This window comes from Idiotropiscis lumnitzeri, chromosome 19, assembly GCF_059441095.1.
Source record: "Idiotropiscis lumnitzeri isolate Australia: NSW breed Sydney's pygmy pipehorse chromosome 19, RoL_Ilum_1.0, whole genome shotgun sequence".
NCBI classification, from domain to species: domain Eukaryota; kingdom Metazoa; phylum Chordata; class Actinopteri; order Syngnathiformes; family Syngnathidae; genus Idiotropiscis; species Idiotropiscis lumnitzeri.
In genome coordinates this window covers 12358089-12377329 of record NC_142409.1, presented here as the reverse complement: position 1 = coordinate 12377329, position 19241 = coordinate 12358089, and the positions used below count along the sequence as shown (strand labels likewise).

At 46.1% G+C, this 19241-nt stretch overlaps 4 protein-coding genes across 4 annotated transcripts; 2 read left to right on the top strand and 2 right to left on the bottom strand.

The window, feature by feature from the left end:
• The first annotated feature begins 94 nt into the window (after positions 1-94).
• Positions 95-1637, top strand: lsm5 (LSM5 homolog, U6 small nuclear RNA and mRNA degradation associated). Its single transcript, XM_088283596.1, has 5 exons — positions 95-508; positions 1053-1148; positions 1228-1255; positions 1331-1403; positions 1482-1637. Exons 1-5 carry the CDS (start codon positions 448-450, stop codon positions 1512-1514), a joined length of 291 nt encoding a protein of 96 aa, XP_088139722.1. The 5' UTR covers positions 95-447; the 3' UTR covers positions 1515-1637.
• psme2 (proteasome activator subunit 2) lies at positions 1627-3812 on the bottom strand. The gene is made up of 11 exons (XM_088283595.1): positions 3609-3812; positions 3335-3367; positions 3134-3196; positions 2915-2992; positions 2664-2703; positions 2484-2581; positions 2334-2402; positions 2134-2201; positions 2006-2060; positions 1850-1936; positions 1627-1786 (listed from the first exon to the last, which is right to left on the bottom strand). Exons 1-11 carry the CDS (start codon positions 3654-3656, stop codon positions 1706-1708), a joined length of 720 nt encoding a protein of 239 aa, XP_088139721.1. The 5' UTR covers positions 3657-3812; the 3' UTR covers positions 1627-1705.
• Positions 3813-4030: 218 nt separating this feature from the next.
• On the top strand, positions 4031-17830 carry LOC148318646 (E3 ubiquitin-protein ligase RNF31-like). The gene is made up of 32 exons (XM_088283561.1): positions 4031-4123; positions 4993-5197; positions 5586-5732; positions 5802-5957; positions 6028-6087; positions 6165-6300; positions 6372-6521; positions 6602-6752; positions 6862-6965; positions 7115-7251; positions 7533-7763; positions 8069-8344; positions 9059-9244; positions 9370-9576; positions 9744-9917; positions 9997-10095; positions 10284-10373; positions 10451-10565; positions 10757-10869; positions 11029-11191; positions 11287-11383; positions 11571-11759; positions 12499-12555; positions 12623-12638; positions 13336-13458; positions 13797-13968; positions 14103-14242; positions 14420-14489; positions 14611-14670; positions 15121-15513; positions 16049-16164; positions 16280-17830. Exons 2-32 carry the CDS (start codon positions 5024-5026, stop codon positions 16412-16414), a joined length of 4437 nt encoding a protein of 1478 aa, XP_088139687.1. The 5' UTR covers positions 4031-4123; positions 4993-5023; the 3' UTR covers positions 16415-17830.
• Positions 17558-19206, bottom strand: emc9 (ER membrane protein complex subunit 9). Its single transcript, XM_088283560.1, has 6 exons — positions 19010-19206; positions 18643-18905; positions 18479-18555; positions 18338-18407; positions 18160-18254; positions 17558-18092 (listed from the first exon to the last, which is right to left on the bottom strand). Exons 2-6 carry the CDS (start codon positions 18835-18837, stop codon positions 17912-17914), a joined length of 618 nt encoding a protein of 205 aa, XP_088139686.1. The 5' UTR covers positions 18838-18905; positions 19010-19206; the 3' UTR covers positions 17558-17911.
• Positions 19207-19241: the final 35 nt, after the last annotated feature.

The window sequence follows — 19241 nt, the reverse complement described above, 5'->3', positions numbered from 1 at the left end:
AGATCATACAATTATGATGGTATTATGTGTATATAGGCAACGTTTTAAGAATACATTATAAAGTGTATTTCTATCTGGTTGTTCTACTTAATTTATTTCGTGTTTCGTGTTTTTTATTTTGTTTGAGTAACCAGATTCACGTCAAAAACGACCGCCATCTTGCCAGCATACCCCAAAATTATCTTGATTTAGACCCTGTACTCTTTGAAATTCAATGATTACGTCATGTGTTGACCAAAACAAATTGCAGCGTCGCGTGATACCCAATCGATTTCACCTTTGTTTAATATTAATTGAACCGAACACTCGCATCTTTTTTTTCACACCCATTTTTTTAATCTAAATTCACATTCGACAAGAGAAAATACTGAACGTCGGCAGCGTTGTTGATCGATCTGGACTCGACTGTGTTGGTCTGGCTTGCGGCCTTCAATTGCTTCTGTCTGGATGCTTTCCTCAAACATGGCGGCAAATCAAGCAACGAATCCTTCTCAGTTGCTCCCTTTGGGTTTGTACATTTTAAGATTTTTTTCCGAGTATATATTAACATTATTACGTTGGAAAAATGACCCTAAACACACTAAAATTCGCCTTGCTTTACTTTTACGATAGTTAGCGTTTACAGCTCTTGTAAGCGTCTTTGGTCCAACGCGTGCTCGTCACATTTAATTTTTATGATTTTTTTAAAGATAATTTTATAGCATGATGTTGAATAGTGGATATATATTAAGGCTACCTGTTGTAGCAGTAAATTAAACCCAGCATGATGACACAATTGAATGTGTTACATTTACACGCCAGTGCAGGTGTCCTGATTCCAAATTGCATTTTCACAGCTGTATGCATTTTATAGTTCTATAAAATAAATATTATTTCTATTATTTCTGTGGAAGTTGATGCTGGGGGAAAATACAGAGGTGCTTTGGCATCAGTAGAAATAAAGCAAATCATCTGGATGGTGGGGGTATTTTTGAGGTTATATACCCTCAGCTCTATGTGGCCCTGTGTTTTTCCGCGTATCTGAATAAATGTTTTTTTTTTTGGTGTTCCAGAGCTTGTGGACAAGTGCATCGGTTCTCGCATCCACATCGTCATGAAGACGGATAAAGAAATCGTCGGCACTCTGCTGGGCTTCGACGACTTCGTCAGTATCCTAAAAAGCAAACTCTGTTATGTTTATCATTTGGCTATCCTGATCATGGAGATTTCTTAACTTGTTTTGTTAAGACATGGTTCTCGAAGATGTGACTGAGTTGTAAGTTGTACCTTTTGTATTTTTCTGCTTCGTCTTGATTGTTCATTCATAGCACATTTTCTTTTTGCGATTTAGTGAACTAACACCAGAGGGTCGCAGGATAACCAAGCTGGACCAAATTCTGCTCAATGGCAACAACATCACCATGGTAACTAACTGCCCAGTGTGACAACTCATGAGTAATCAGTATAAAGCTTGGAATAAACATTTTGTGTTTCCTGTGCAGCTCATCCCAGGCGGAGAAGGCCCGGAAGTTTAAGACCAGCCACTGTTGGAGTTTTCTTTTTTTTATTTGTTTATTGTTGCTTCTTTAAGCAGAAAAGCACTATTTGTAAAAATGCTTCTCAGTTTGACAATAAATGACACAGACAGACAAAAATGAGACATTTTTATTATTTCAGTGTTGAAGCCAGTTTATCTGATCAGGATTAAAAAAAAAAAATGCCTGTTTCAGTACATGGACGGTTTCTCCTCGCCTTTGGGATTGGTCACCTTCTCCAAGTTCTTGCTGATCATGTCGTAAAGTTCCACCTGTAGAGAAGGAAAGCGGTGAAAGAAAAGCCGTTTGCGGAACCATATGTTTGTGCAACTCACGTAGAAGCTGCGCAAGTCTAGGATAATCATTCGGATGTCGGAGTAGACGGCCACGTCCTTCTCGTGGACCAGTGAGCGATAGTCCATCTGGAAAGAAAATAAATCCAGCTCCATGCTCCGGGAAAAAAATGTCACAAAGCTTTAGCGATAACTCACCACATGAGTGTCTTTGGAAGCGTTGGCAACGGCGTCGCCTCTCTCAAGCAAGTACCTAAATCAGATCACGAAGCGCCCATCACAACACGCAAGTTCTTTTTCGTCTCTTCACACCTCACGCCACCTACTTGTTGATGTTTGTCTGGAAGCCGTCCACTTTTGTTTTCACCGCAGCGATTCGCTCCAAGATTTTCTCCTGCAAGCCAGCAAAATGAATTATACGAATTGGAACATTTTAGCATTGGGGCAACAATATCCAAATTAGCCCTACTGTGACATCACAGTCGAGGCAGGCTCAACTGTGATCAGCACCCAAACTAAAACATACCTGAATGGCGACGCCAAAGTTGTTCCCGTCTTCAATTTTAGGGATGAGGTGCTGAATCCAGCATGTGACCTACAAACACAAAAAAGAAAACATGCAACAGTTGAGTCCTGTGGCGAGGGACTCTGAGCAGACGCGCCGCCGGCAACTCACGGTGATGATGGTCTCTCGCAGGCTGACGATTTCGGGTTTCAACTTGCCCACCAGTGCCAAGATCATCTCGTGGGACTTGATGAAGCCGCATTTGGGTTCTGCGGGAGCAAGCAGAGGGCTCAAGCGCCATGACATCACAACCAAATCCCCGCCCCACAGAAAGCATAAACAATACTTGACTTTTCTTCTTCTTCTCTTCATCTTCACTGGTCTCCATGTCCTGTCACAACATCACATGAACAAAAATAATAATAATAATAATATCTCCCACCAGAAATGCCGATTCAGCATTTCCTGATCATGTCATCCATTGTATCAATCAAGCAAACTTTTATGATTAAAGTCAAGCTGCAAAATGACAGACACAATCGACTGACACGCAAATTTCAAAGCAATCATGGTCCATAGAAGAACAATTGGAGAGTCACCACCTCATCGGGGGCAGGTGGGTCAGGTATGGGGATGTCCAGTGGAGCTTTGAGTGAAGACATGTCCGTCACGCAGACATCCTGACAAGAAACATGTTATCGCTTGACTGCTTTGATATATCACATGTGACTTTTTAGGAAGGATAAAGTGTAGCTTTGATGAAGGTGTGTGATGCTAAGCCGTAGAAATGTTCCATTCAGTTTGAGTAATTTGATCCTGACCTGGAGGAGCGCGTCCATCTGCAGGATCTTGGAGGGAATGACAGTGGAGAAGAGATTGTTTGCCTAGAGGGGAAAAAGTCATGTGAGTATCTCATCATGAAGTCATGATTTGAGGACAATACATGAGTGGTGTTTTCTCTGTATTTTTTTCACATTTGTAATTTATAAGAAGAGGAATCAAAGCACATTCTGAGCACGAACCTCATTAAACAAGGCCTGGTGGAAGGTTTCCACCTGTAAGATATGACAAATAAAGAAGTGAGAACAGAATATAGCATTTTGTCCCTAACTGCTGACTCACTTTGCATTTTACTTTCGTTTTGTGTCAAGTGAATGGCTTCCATTGCCAGTAACACTGAATGTGCTGAACAGGGCAGGATCGTGATGCTTAACATTGTAGAAAGTAGAACGATTCTGCAGGCGAGTTTATGCTCATTTTCTTTTGTTTAAAATGAAGAAGAAAAAGATAACTTACCCTAGCTGCATTCTCGCTGCTTATCTTCAACACGGTACTTTTGGGCATGTCAGGTAGGAAACTTTCTGTTTCAACTAATAAAAACAAAACCTGTGAAAGTCAGAAAAGGTTCAGCGGCAAGACTCAGTAAAGTTTTATTTTATTTCCTCATACGCTTGCGTTTACTTTCGATTTGAAGCACCGCCTACGTCTATCTTCAGCCTGACTGAAATCATTTCCGCTTAGACTTTCACGACAAATAAAAAAATATTATTCAAAGAAATAAATCATATCACTAAACCGTATTACGTATGTTTATGTTTAAATGTGGTTTATAATGACAATTTTCCGCTTTTCTGCAAGATTTTCCTTTGAAAAACACAAACCATGACTGAAGTATACTCCGAAACATTTCATTTTGCTTTTACTCTGAAAAACAAACAGCCCCCGACAAGAAGTACAGTTCGCACCCAAACTTCCGCCTTTGTACGCTTGTTTTCTTACCATCTCCTTCATGACGGTTCGCTCAAATTTAGGTGAGAATAAACTTCGCGATTGTGACTGCTTCAGTGATTTATTCTTAAATGCTCCCTTTCGGGTACTCTGGTGTTAAATTAAAAGTTAAGTCAAGTTAAAAAGAGCCTAGCACCTAGCTGTATGAACGTGATGACTCTTATCTAACTAAAGCAAAGTTGGAGTAAATGGATCGTCGACGTTTGGCCTTTCGGTTGCTAGTTAAACTCAGTCAACACATATAAAGAATTAAAGATGTTTTGACAGGATGTTTTTTTTTTTTTTTTACATTTTTTTTCTTTCTTTATTAATTTTGTACTTTTAACTTGTGCCCGGTGCCTCAGATTTGCGGAGCAGACGCTCGGGGTGCGTAGGACGAAGCCAAAAGCTCTGAAGGGATCGAACCGTTTCCCCTTTCTCTTTGGAATTATTAGAAATAAAATGAAATGACCCCCCGCTAAACGTTTGGCAAGCTTTCCATCTTTAAAAGTCGTCTTAAAACGTTTATTCTTTGACTTTTGACTCAGCTTGAGTCTTGGTTATGGGTTTACTGTTTTTGCACTTTTTATTACTCTGTTATTATTTGATGGTTTTATTATTTGATATTGTATAGCTTATTTTTGCTCCATGTACTCTGCACTTTGTATTCCTTGGTGATTGTCTTAAAGTGATCTATGAGTTGAGTTGAGTTGAGATATGTTTTTCCTCTGAGTTTTGGACTTCCCCTTGACAGGGACTTACTGGTGTCAGTGAAACAAGGCAAGACATTTTTGGCTCAAAGAGACTACCAGAGGAATCATTTGCAAGAAAAAAAACCTACTTAAGTTCTGATTTCTTGTCTTTGTTCTCTGCACTTTAAGTGTACTAACTTCTCTCAATTGTTCTCCCCAAGTTTGTTTGTAGTGAGCAGAAGCATTAGGCAGATGGAGGAGGCGAGGGAGAAAGGCCAGGCCATCCTTCTCTTCGAGATGGGCCAGGGCCTGAAAGACCAGGTCAAGTTGATGGCCAACTACCCGCTGCCGCTTTCCCAGAAGTACCGTTACCTGGAGGTGGAGACAATGCTGATGGAAAATTTGTCTGGCAGCAGCAAAGCTCAGGTCAACACTTGATATTATTCATATTTTGCTGGTTAGAGTAGATACAAGTAGAAGTCCGTAGTGGTGGCTTCGTCATCCATTGTCTACCGCTTAGCAAGGTTACGGCTGAGAGCTACTTGGATTCACGTGAAGGGACATCATTTTCATACACACTCTGAAAGAACACATTTGTTGAGCATTATCATCTTTTGCTCATTTTGGAATGGTCTCCTCGTCCTGTTTTTGTGTGTTATTTTCCATTGCACTAACTATTCTCTTATTTATCAAATTTATATATTTATCTGAATTATTGTTGTATTGCACTGGAGAGGGGAGCTCTCTAATCTCGTTGCACACTTGAGTACAATGACAATAAAGGGATTTCTGATTCTGATTCTGATTCTGTCAGGTGTTGGCGTCATTGAATAATTTGGTGAAGGCCTTGAGCATCCTGGAGAAGTACGGCTCTAACCTGACCAGCATCACCAGGCCCAATTTCTGGCGCAGCGTCAAGTTCAACAACCCGGTCTTCAGATCCACCGTGGACGCCGTGCAGGTGAGCGCCGCCACCAGCGTCACGTTGCCGCCCAAACCGGCGCCTGACGACCGAGGTGCCGTCACGCAGGGCGGCCGCGCGGTGCTTTTCCTTTACGGCTACACCAAACAGCAGTCGGACGGCCTCAGCTTCCCCGATGACGTCACAGAGCCTGACCGTGAAACAGTCGCCGCGGTTACGCTGGAAGTCATGACGTTGCGTTTGGAGCTGGACATGCTCATGAAGGTTTGCCTCATCCGAAACCAGCCTTTCGCCAACTTTGCCGATTCACAGTGTCTTATTTATCCATCTTTAGGGCACGCATCCTCATCAGGAATTCTTCAAAGACTTTGTCCCGGAGTTGGCCGTCCAGCAGGTCCGCGTCATATTTCGCACTCTCGCAAAGCCACGATGGAGTGCTCATTTTTATCTAATTCCATTTTTCTAATCCAGGATGCGACAGTGATCGACGCCGTTGTGATCCCCCCACAAGAGGAGAAGACACCAAGCAAGCCGCCGCCTCCGCCGCTGCTCCCTAAGCCCAAACTAGCAGGAATCGCCACACAAGCTCCCAAACCGCCATCGTCATGTCAGTTGCACGCAAATATTGACTCAGGCGCCGCCATTAATCAAATTGAAATTCTGAAATTGTGCATGCAGCGGACCAGTGCAATTTGTGCGGCGGCTCTGCAGCGGTCGTTTGCCCTTCGTGCGACAACCAATCCTTTTGTGACGCCTGCGACGACCTCTTCCATCGCCACCCCGCCAGGGCCAATCACAAGCGCGACCGAGGGCTCAAAACAAAGCAGGGTAAGCCAATTTCGACGTCAGACTCCGAATTTGTTTTCCTTTCCTTGAACTTTTTTTTTCTGTGTTTGTCGCGTGTGAAGGGCTGTGTTCCATCTGCGGCGTGTCACCCGTGCACGCTCAGTGCCCCACGTGCGTGCACATGTTGTGCCTCAAGTGCGACGGCCTCTTCCACTCGCACCCTGAGCGCCAAGGTCACAGCAGGAGGGTGCTCGCGCCCGCCAAGACCAACAGGTAACGGCCAGCACACCGCAAAGTGTGTTCTTTTTTCTTTTTTTTTGTGTGTGTTTTGTTTTTTCTTTACTTTCTGGGTTTTCGTGTTATTTAATTTTTCTGCGCCCAGCACACCTCCGTCGAAGTGGACATGCGTTCACTGCGCCGCCGTCAACAATCCGCACGACTCGCTTTGCGTCAGCTGCCAACGCAGCTCGACGCCCTCCAACGCAGGTGAGAGGCTCTCCTTGCTGTGGAGATGCAATTTCGAAAAAGTTAAGATGGGGAAGTTTTTCAAATGAAACAAATTAATCATCATAAACTGACATGCATGCACGCATGCATGCAAAAAAAGAAATTGTATATGAATTTTGTGTTGCTAGAGTGGCCGTGTAAGAGCTGCACGGTCATCAATCCAGGCAGCAGCATCCTGTGTCAGGTGTGTGAGCGCCCCCGTCTGGCCCCTCGCCCATCTGTTAACCCGGTGCTTTCCACTTCTGGTTCGGACACTGAAGAGAAGGTTGGTTGTTTGTCTGTCGCAGTTTGACTTCTACGCAATTCCGAGAAACACTTAAAACAACTATTGATTATTTTTTTCACAAATACTTGTGTGGCTGATGATTTTTATTATTTGCCTCTTTCTGACCTTTTCTGTGAGCAAGCATTGAAATCCTGCCAATACCTAAGAGTCGGGCCAAATAACCACGTCCAAACCAAGTTGCTCGGCCAATGACATGGGCTGTCTTTCTGCTTTCCACTGCTGGAAAACAAGGCGTGATGGACATTTTTTGTCTCCCTTAGTCTCATTGGACGTGTCAGTCGTGCACTTTTGTCAACGCCACGTCCGTCGAGGCGTGCGAGTTGTGCAGTTCTCCGGGTAAGCCGTCAGACCTCCGCCCGCGTCCTCCGAAGGCCTCAGGCAACGCCAAGCATCAAGACGCATCGCCCAAGCCCAAGCCGAGAGTCAGCCTGGATCTGAAGAGGCAGGAACGTATGAGGGAAGACGGCTTCAAGCTGGTACGCCAGATCAAAGTAAGGATCGCTCGTCGTTGCACCGTGTGGCAGACTTTGGAGGAGCAATTAAAACATGGTTTACTTTTGTGGAAAACGGCATCTTTTCAGAACAAAATCACATTTTTTGTGATGTTATTCCATTTTTTAGATCACACTCATAATAATTGCACCATTGCAATAAATGTAGTTGAACGGTGCAAAGTATCACGCTCTTCCCATCACTCCAACATAGTTGGCGCCAAAGCAAACGACTCTAAATATTTCTCCGACATGGCTTTGGCCGTAACGCGACTCTTTGATTATAACGCTCTCTCTGCCTGCAGGAAGCCGAGAAGCGCGGCATCACCCCCGAGGAAGTGTACGCCGCGCTGCGCGCGTGCGACGGCAGCGGCGTGGACCCGTGTGATTGGCAGACGGCGGAACTGCCGCACCTGCTGGACGAGATTTGCGCCATGGCCGCCTCCATGCATGCGAGCGTCTCGGCCGGCGAAGGCGAAGGCATGAAGCTGTCCAGAGCGGAGGCCAAGCTGGCCTGGTTGGCATCGGGGGGCGACACCGAGCGCGCCGTGACGCAGCTGCTCAGAGACCGACAGATGAAGGTCCGAACTTCGTTTCACCCACTTGCCTTTTCCCGCCAATTTGGCATGTGGCACCAATGAAAACAAATGTAACATAAAACATTTTTTATATATTATGACTTTTTTTTATGCCATATATCGCATTTATGTTATGGGAGGAAAAATGTGAATTGTGTGACGTACAGCATGCAGTGATTAAATGCAGCGTTTTGGACGGCCGGTGTTGCTCTAACTACGCGAGATGTACGTCCAACTAGCTGACTGTAAGAAGTCATTTGATGAAATACTACAAAGTTATCTCAGCTTGAATTTACGATTAGATAATGTCAAATAAATCAAAAATTTTAATGAGGCGCCAACCTATGAGAGACAATTCTCCTGTTTAAATCTGTCAACCTGCGCAGCATAAAGTAAGTTAGTGCATAAATTATTGGAAACAAGGTCAAGCAGATGGCTGGAACAGCTTGTTCAAGGCTAATAAGAAAAGAAAAAAAGAAGGAGGGAACTTTATCGCAGGGTGAACATTCCAGACCCACTCACAATAGGTGAAAGTCCATGATTTAGTGCCATCGTATAAAAACAATGTAAATGATCTACAGTTTTGTTGTTATTAAAAAAAAAAAAAAAAACATGATCTGAAATATGTTGTTGTTTTTGCAGCTTTTCATTTGGCGTGATTTGAGTCCAGGTCCGAAAATGGCCGGCGGCTGATTTCTGTTGTTGTTGTGTGAACAGATGAGGGAGCTCCAATCTCTGGGCTTTCGCGACGCCTTCCAGTGTGAGGAGGCCTTGCGGCAAAGCGGCGGTGAGGTGAAGGGAGCCCTGTCCGTGCTGCAGCGACCCCTACTGGACGCCTTCCACAAGCGCATTTGGAGCGAGCAGCCAGAGCCGCCCGTGGACCCCAACCACCCCAACAAAGAGGCGAGCGCTTAACGTGCACGGCAGCATTTATTCGACGTCCTTGATGCGAGCATCCACCTCGGAGGATGCTCTTTGTGCTATCTTTCCACAGCGAGCTTGGCTAATGTCTGTCTTCCACCCCGCAGCGGATGTGCCGACGTCTGCTGGCGCTGTACGGCCTGCCCAGCTGGGGGCGCTGCGAGCTGACCCTGTCGCTGCTGCAGGAGCCGGGCGTGGCCTACTCGCTGGAGGACGTGGTGCAAGCGGTCAGGGAGTCGCACGACCGCGACTTCATCAGGCGCGTCCTCAACAACGAGTGTCCGTGCTGCCTGTGCATCTTCCCGCGGAGCAAGGTCAGCTCGCCTGCTGTGACCCAAACAAAAAAATAATAAATCAATATTATCTAGGAGTTCTCATTTGCGACCAGCCGAGTAAAAAAAAAAAAAAAAAAAAAGAATCTTTGACGTCTTTAGCCGTCAATGGCAGCAAATGGCAATTGAATGTATTCATTCCTGATCAGATGCAGTCTCTGACGTCATGTCAGTGCTCGGTGTGTCTGGAGTGTTTCACGCAGCACTTCACCATCATGGTGCGCGACAGGCACATCTGGGACATGGTTTGTCCCATCTGTCGCGGGCCCGACATCACTGACCCCGAGCAGCTCAACAACTACTTCTCCACGCTGGACATCCAGGTGCGACCTGGAAGCGGGTGTTGCATGTGCACGCAGGATGTGAGGAGCCGCCGTGACCTCGCCGTGTGTGCTTTTGCAGCTGCGGGAATGTTTGGAGCCTGACATGTACGAGCTGTTCCACAAAAAACTGACGGAGCACGTGCTCATGAAGGACCCCAACTTCCTGTGGTGCTGCCATGTGAGTCAACGTGGGCGCATTGTGATCAGTATTGTAACTTCCCATTGACTGCCGACCATTCTTGGCGACCCGCCCAAGTGGGTTAAGGCGGCCCAATTTGGAGCGTTTCACCTCTGGGTGCGCTCGCTTTTGTTGCCAGTCGTTTACACGAAGGCCATTGCGTGACGACGGATTTTTACGTCCCGCAGTGCGTTTCGGGCTTCATCAATGAAGGCGACCAGCTGAAGGTGACGTGTCTGTCCTGCCGCAACAGCTTCTGCGCAAAGTGCAAGAAACCAGTGAGTGACGACGCGCATGCGCTGTGACCCGTGTCGCCTTTTGATACGCTCACCGCTCGATTCTGTTGTGTTGTAAGTGGGAGCCTCAGCACCTGGATCTGACCTGCGAGCAATTCCAGCAGTGGAAGCGGGACAACGACCCCGAGTACCAGCGGCAGGGCCTGGCTGGCTACCTGAGGGACAACGGCATCAGTAGGTGGCGCCATTCACTTGGCTTTCGCAATTCACGAGTCAGCACGCACCCAACACCATTTCAAGTTCAGCTGTTCTCGTGAATTTGATGGGAGGCCGTGATATTGGAATTTCGTTTGATTTTAAGGTCCAAGCGTTCACACTCACTCGACGATGATGATGCGCGACTAAACGTTGGCTTGTCGTTGCAGCGTGTCCTCATTGTCGCTTCCAGTACGCGCTGGCAAAAGGCGGCTGCATGCACTTCACTTGCTTGCAGTGCAGGTACCAGTTTTGCAGCGGCTGCAACAACCCTTACTACACGGTGGGTGACCAACCTGACCTGCTGCTTTTATCGCACACGGCGTTAACGACGGATTCGGCCTTTTCTACGTGCCGTGCACTAGACGTCAATGATGTTGAATCACAACTTTTCCACACGAGAATGTCGACAGTCTGCCCCCCCATGTGCTGCGTGTTGCAGACGGACTGCAGGACCGAGCAGTGCCACATCAAGGGATTCCACGCTCATCATCCTCGCGACTGCCTCTTCTATCTGCGAGACTGGGAGGCCACGCGGCTGCAGGCGCTGCTGCAGAGGAGAGGCGTGGACTTCAACACGGAACCTTCTGATGAACTGCAGGCGGGTATGAATTGGAAATCCTTTAAGAACGCAGGGGTCTGCACTCGGCCCACTGGTGCTTAGCATCAGGATGATGAATTGTTCTCCTGTCTGACGCAGACACGTGTGGCGTGATGGAGCAAAAAGAGGAAGAAGGTCAGCCCGTGGACTCGCCGTGTGGCGTCCACACTCAACCGGGCCAGGCCGGACTCTGCGAGTGAGTACGACGCTCCTCACTCAATTCCGTCTTGACTACGCCCATCTGGAGTCGACATAGAATTGTCCGCACAACCGTATGAGCCAAATCACTCCAAAGCACAGCCCAAGATCATTTTTAAAGATATCGGATCACTAAAGACAAAACTGGGCGGGTTGACGGTTGTCTGCGTTGTTGTTATGTGCAGGAAACACTACCGAGAGTACCTGGTCAGTCTGATCAACGCCCACTCGCTGGACCCCGCCCTGCTCTACGACGCCCACGACCTGATCCGAGCGTGCGAACGCTACCAGGTGGACACGAAGCGGGCCGACAGCGAAGATGATAACGCCTACCACGCTCGACTACGCAAGGTAAAATCTTTTCATGCAACAAGGCAACGACTTATGAAGGCCCTGATTTATGTTTTTTTTTGGGGGGGTGGGGGGGGGGGCTTGTTTTTGTTTGACCTTGATGCTTTCCTGCAGAAACTGATGGATGTTCCTCTGGGCGAAAAGGTTCCCAGGAATGCAACTCATCAGCCTCACACAGGCTGAGGCAACGTTTGTCCAGCGTACAGCATGCAGTGTGCAAACATTTTCAAGTGGCTGCATAGCTCATGAGTCACTGTTCAAGGTTCAGCAGTCATAAATTGTCCGGAGAGAACAAAGATGTTTTGTTGGATTTGTCTATCCTCTTCCTATGTACTTAAATGTGTCAAGACTTGGTGCTTTACTGATGACGATCAATAAACATGTACTCACCCAGCAAGTCTTTGTGTGACATTTTATTTGATTAATAGCACATTTGTTGCATTTTCAATTTTGGAAAGCAAGACAAATGCAACATCTTAAACAGGAAGTGTTTCGTGGCCTTTATTGCGCATTACCTGGACGCCTGACGGTCGACTCAGACAGAAGAGAAAAAGCAACTTTTTTTATTGACTTTAACAAAGTGAATGATTAATACGATCAATATTGTTTATAAAGCAAGAAAAATTTTATTAATACACCTAAGAAACTCCTTCAATTCAAATTGTGGCGGGATATACATCGTAATGAGTCCTCGACAAAAGGCGCAGCTGATTGTGCTTATGTACGTTGTCTCCCCCTGGTGGCTGGCAGGTGACAGGTTTTCTTTGAATCACGTGATTTCTCCGAAGCGCCTTTCTTGCTTCTGGTGCGCGTTCGCGCGTCTCGGGACCACACAACCACGCCCGCAAACAACTGGAACGCGCGCACAATAATCCCGAAACCAGAGCAAAAGAAGCTGCGGCGTCCAACGAGGTAAACGAAACTTAAATCTACTTCCGAAATGTCACCGCCGACCCTTTGGGGCAATTTTAGAATCATTCTCGCTTTGCTAATTGTTTTTTTTATCGTTTGAGCGACCGAGAAAAACATTTAATCGTCGCCGTGGCTAGTTTTTCATGAACAAAAAGTGTTTATTGAGGAAGTGCCGTCTCGCGGACTAGCGGAATATATCGATGCATTTATTTAGAGTTAGCAACGAATTATGCTTAATTTTATTTGTTTTAAACGGATCTCCAATCCCCCAATCCCCCACCCTCTTCCACAGCGTGCCCCGGAGTCGCTTCCTTGGGAGTCATGGCCCCTGAGAAATTGCGACGCACCCGCAAACTGCGCGTGTGGATGGTGGAACAGGTGCGCTTGAGACAGCTCAGGATATATATATATATATATATAGATATATAGAAAGAGGGAGAGACTTTACATTCTAAATGTAAGTAAAAGAAAATTATTGATATTTCATATCTATAAAAGTAACCAAGAATTAATAATACACATAGTGTGCAATTTGAAATGGTACATTTTCAAACATTTCTGATAAGTTGTCATGGAATACCCACATCGGACAAGTAAAGAGGAGAAACATTTTCAAAGTCTCTCAATCATGACTAAGGCAAAGCAATTCATGATGCTCTCCGAATCAAAAGTGATGCGTGTTGACAGGTGAGCAGCGGGCAATTTCCTGGTCTGAAGTGGGAGGATAAGGCCCAGACCATGTTCCGCATCCCGTGGAAACATGCAGGCAAGCAGGACTTCCGCAAGGACGAGGATGCCGCCATCTTCAAAGTGAGCTGCATGTACATGTGTGTGTGCGTGCTTTTTGTTTTGGATTCTGTTTGGAAGGGCATCCTATCCTATCCTGCTACTGGGCCATATCATCACAAGATGGGGGGCAATGTCACTTTTTTGGAAAAATAGTTGCTAGAGGGCTCAGAAAAGTTGCTAAATGTAGCGACCAAATGGCTAAACTGGGAACGGCGAGCTTTCGTCTGTTCGTCACCGTGTGGTTGGTTGGTTGTTGTCATTTTCCTCAGAAGCGGATAATTGTTGTTGTAAGCAGTTCACGTCAGCAGAACGACACAAGTTGCCAACAAAAGAGGACAAATATGCCGTTTGTTTTTGAGGCGTGGGCGGAGTTCAAGGGCAAGGAGAGTGACAGCAACCCTGCCAGCTGGAAGACGCGCCTGCGCTGCGCCCTCAACAAGAGCCCCGAGTTCAGCGAGGTGGTGGAGCGAGCTCAGCTGGACATCTCGGAGCCCTACAAAGTCTACCGACTGGTACCTCCCGGCGAGCAGGGTGAGAATGGACTGGTCGCCATATGACTAGAATAAAGTAAAAGTACTCCACATTACCCCACTGTATAATCAAATAAAATGAGTGCATTAAAAGAAAAAAAGATAATGACTCTGTTTGTTTGTATGTCTATCCAGAAGCACAAAAGCCAGAGAAGAAATGTCGTGAAAAAAGCGTGAGAAAGTCGAAGCGCAGGAACGGCAGTGATGTAGCGGCGGGTGACGACGTCGTTCACGTCAAGCACATGAAAATGGCGGATGACATCAAAATAGAGCTGGTGCGTGCCAATCCGAGTGTACAAATTCAAAAGATTCTTGCCACACTATGTCCCAAAAGACAAGAAGATGAGAAGGGAAGCTCGTCGCGTTAGCCTGTTAGTATCCTTTGTGTTTTGTTGCTGTTAGCGTGTTGGCATGCTAGCTTGCGTAACATTTGTTTTCTGGTTGCGGCGCAGTGTGCTGAAAACGAACATCTCCTGACAGAACAACTTCCGGTCCAGATGGACGGCGCCGCGCAGGAAGCCGGTGAGTTTCAACCGTCATTCTAAACACCGCTAACATGCACGACTTCTATGATTTATTTATTTTTTTACACAAACACTTTGAGGAACGTTGACTGAGTGCGCCCTTTTTTTGCACCTTGCAGCGCTCAGCGAGATCCGATTGGACGTCCGCATTGAGGAGAGCGTCATGCCTCCTCAGGAAGGTAAGCGCTCCGCTACGTCTGTCCCGCTGTCTGTCTGTGAAAGAGAACAGAAAATAGAATGTCATTAACTGCAAAATAAGACTCAAAATTGCAATTATTATTATTTATTTATTTTTACATAAAAAGGACATCAACCAAAAGGTAATTAACGATAGAATAAATGGCAAAATTCCATCTTATTTAGATTTTTTTTAAAACAAAGTTTTAGAAAAGTGAAATATTGTAACAAGACAAATTGTAAGTTTAGAAAAATTATTAAAAAAAATAAATGTAATAATTGTTGCAAATAAATTTAAAGTTACGTCTTAAAGCTTGAATTAAAGATAAAGTAAATAATTGCGATTTGTATGTGACATACATTCAGTAAAATGCAGTAAGTAATAAAAAGCTAAATAAATAATCACATTTGACAAAAAATAAATAACAAATCCGATTTGTATGATATGAAAGTTTGCCTGGAAAAGGACTCGCTCCATGTGGCGGTGCACTACTTGGGCCAGCAAGTGTTGACGCGTCACATCCACGGGCCCGACGTGCGCGTCTTGTACGCGCCGTCGTCCTCGCCCGTGCCTCCCACGCCGGCCCCCGACGTCTGCTTCCCGCGCATCCATCTGCCCGAGCCGCCGCCGGAGCCGCCCGCCAACAGGGCGGCGCTGCTCTCCCTGTTGCCCTTCATGGAGAAGGGTGTGGTGCTCACGTCCACCCGGCAGGGCGTCTACGGCCGCCGCTTCTGTCGCGGACGCGTTTTCTGGACGGGGCCGCACACCACCTCGCCCGGCCTGCACAAGATGGAGAGGAACTCGGACCCCCTCCTGCTTTTCAGCAAAGACGCCTTCAAGCAACGTGAGTTTGGATTCTTATGCGTCAATATCTGCTGAGTGACCCACTTGGTTTTTAAGTTGTTTTTGTTTCTTTTTTTTTTTGATTTTTCAAAAAAGATGCTAAGAGTTCTTTTGTTCACAATTTAAGAAAAAAACAAAACTTGCATTGGTGTCGCAGTAATTGTGAACCGTTAAACAAGTATCTGACTCCAAGCGCTAGAGACTTTTAGTTCTGACACGCATGTACTCTTAATCTTCTGCAAAAAACAACTAACATTACGCAGTTTACTGAGTCACTTAGTTGTGAGCATCTTCCTCATGTATACACGCATGTAGTGTGAATACTAGACTGCCCCCTGGTGGCCAAGGTGCACAGACGCAAAGGGCATTCCAGCATGACATAATGCACAAAAACGGATGGATTATTTTCATTAGGTTTTATTAGACTGCATTTTTTTTTTTAATTATTCCAACTTTTGGTTTTCTTTGACACAAGCGAGGTCACTCCCTCCTCTGAGACATCTTCAAATGCCAGGTGACTTTTTGTCCGGTTTCAGAGTTGGACAACTTCCGTGTGAACGGCGGCGAGCCGCCGCAGTGCAGCCTCACTCTCAGCTTCGGCGAAGAACTCAGCGGCACCGACGATCCGTCCGGAAAACTCATCATCGTTCAGGTATTTGAGAGCCGGCCGGCGGTGGCGCTTCCTGGCACGTCCAGGGACAGATCACTTGTTCAGATGTTTGAGTGGGCATCACGGTTCATTTGTTGTTCTTGGCGGCGGATGTCAGGTGACGCTGCCGTGGGCCGAGCAGCAGGTGCAAAACGCTCGCTCCGTCCTGGACACCTTGGGCCTGCTGCAGTCTCCGCTGGACGAGATCACGCTCAACTTGGTGGCCGTGCAGACGGCCGAGCCGGCGCCCTGACGGACGCTCACGGCAGGTTTTGTCCCCAAAATGGCACTGACGTCACTTTTCTTGCATTGGCGGGCGTCATTTCATCAAGTTTGAACTCTGCCTGACTGAAGGTCTTGAATGGAACGACGTGGCGCACACTACAAACTGGAACAAAACACTTTGGCTGAAATTTCAACGGAGCCCCAAGTGGAAAATTGCAATTGAATGCCGAGATCAATTTTTTTTTTAGTCTCGGGACATAAAAAGTCTACACACCCCTGTTAAATGCTACATTGTTGAGGTATGAAAAAAAAAAAAAAAGACCAACAGATACGCCCTCTTATAACAAGCAATGTGTAGTGTTCCGAATTCACAATCGCATAAATAATTTAATTGCGGGTCAGGGACCCACGAGAACAGCTGAACTTTATTTGTGGTTACTGACCATTATGAGTGCAGGTGCACACCACATGTGTTGTTTTTGTTTACATCGCCTCACAAAAACATTTGCTTATTTGCCCCAATTAAGTTGGACAGGTGATCACAAAAACTTTTTGTCCAACATGACTGTTTACATTCTTAGGACACCTCCAGGCGCTCAAATTGCATGCTAATAACTCCACACGCGTCAACACGACAACATGGATGTGTGCAATCATACATCCAGTAAAAAACACAAATGTGAAATGTTACTTTGCATTTGGTTAGGCTGGACTGACCTGCCCAACTTATTTAATGTTCTGTGCACCTCTAATGTACTATTTTTGGACCATGTTTCATGTTCTTTGCTTGAACAGTAATGTGGATTTAAAATAGTTTTTTTTTTTATGTTTATTCGTGTAGGCGTCTCACGTTGTGTATTTGGATGACTTCGGAATGTTGTCGACTTGGTTTATTCCCAATTGTGGCTTGAGTGTGTGTGTGTGTGTGTGTATATATATATATATATATATATATATATATATACCTGATTCGAATGATCAGGGCCGTCAGCAAGCTGATTTCAATCAAGAGTTGTGAGTAGGAAGGCAGAAAAGGGGTTCTTTAGGACCAGAGTTGCCTACCGCTGGTTTAGACAAAAGTACCGGTAGTGCTTTGCTGCAATTGTTTGGCATCGACCGGCAATCAAACCATTTTTTTTTCAATTGTTGGTTTACTAACAAACACAGTGCATGAGTTACAGTAACCTGTTTTTATTAAACACACTCACTAATACATTAGAGTCATTTAATGTCATCTTAGGCAGAAAACTTGGAAGTGGGTGGAATGAGAAGTGGACTCTTCTAGGGGGGGTGTTTACATGTCCTTGAAGTCATCATGACATTCCGCTGGAAGAAAGGGGAGGGAAGGGTGGGGTTGGAATCTCCCGTCGCTCTCGTCATTTGTTCTGTTTTTCGATTGTGTTAGTGAACCAAAAAGAGCAACAATAAAAACGTTTCGACAGCTTGTTGTCGTCATCGTCCCTCCGTATTACAACAAAAAAAGAAAAAAGGTTGAGGAATTACTTGGAGCACTTCTCCCCAGGGTCTAGATGTTGCCATTAGCCGGCGAGGCCAGCTCGGCAATCTTGGCGTTGAGCTTCTGATTGGTCCAGTCTCTGGTGATGTCATCCAGGTGGCTGTCAAAATCCACCAGGAGCGAGTGGTCGCCTGATTCCAGCATCTGGCCGGCGATCGCACGGGTCTCTTCCCACTGCCTCAGCATGATCCTGAATGGAAAAGTTAAATGTTTTTTTTTTTTTTTCCAATGCAGATTTTCAAATGAGCATTCCTTACGTGTGCTTGTCTTTCAGCATCCATCTAGAGTCATTGCGTTCGTACATGACGATGGGAGGAACGCGGTAGTCTGGAGACATCTTGCTCCCGTCCAACTGTCAAGGACGACAAACAAGACAACAGATGAGGACGCCTCGTTCGGCAAGTTTGTCGGTATGTCATCGTTGAACGTTCTGACCATGAGCAAAACGGCGCCGTCGAACTGCTCGGCGATCTTGTCGGCAATCTTCAGTGCTGCTTGTGTTGGGCTGAGAAAGGTCGGTTGCTTCCGTCACCAATCTTGGAACTCAGTTTACTTGAACATGCTTGACAGACTCACCTGCAGTCTGTCACGCAGGCGTTGGCTTGGTAGTATCCCACAATCCTTTGCTGCGTCTGCGCGCACCACACGTCCACCTGCAACATTGCGATTGTTTAGCCCATGTTACATTTGAGTACGTTGGGTCAAAAGTCTCAAACCATCTAGATGGGTTTACTGTTTACCTGTGTGAGGGCCAGCTGAGTGACGGGCGCAAGAGACAGGTGCGAATGTAGCAGAGGCACGCAGTCAGTCACGCAGACGGCGCCCTCTGCCGAGCTGGAAGACAACAGCAGTCCGTTGACGCTGCAACGGGGGAACAGGCAAGCGTGCAGATACATCTTGACGTACGCCCTGCATGACAGCTCCACCTCGCCCATGACGACGGCGGCGTCTTAAATTCGAAGAGCTCCGAATCGTTAGCGAGTGAGAGGCTAAAAGTAGCTCGCTAAAAGTGATGGAGAATGTGTTATATTAGCATGGGATTAGCATCGACGCTAAACGTAAGCAGTAAATGCAGGCTTACGTCGAATGCAATAAAGATAAACATACAAAAGCGTCGACTGTCGCCTCGAGAAAATCAACTTGTTACAAAAATGTAGCGATTCATTTCAATATATCATCCAAGAGCGAACAAAATAAGGAGTCTTGTTGACAGCAACTACATCCAGTCGAGGTGCTGCTACTGCTAACGCTAAAGACTTGGTTCTGTTGCCTAGAACAATCATTGGCCAACAGTGACGTCACCTGATTGGAGGAGACGCGAGCCAATTATTTTTTGTTC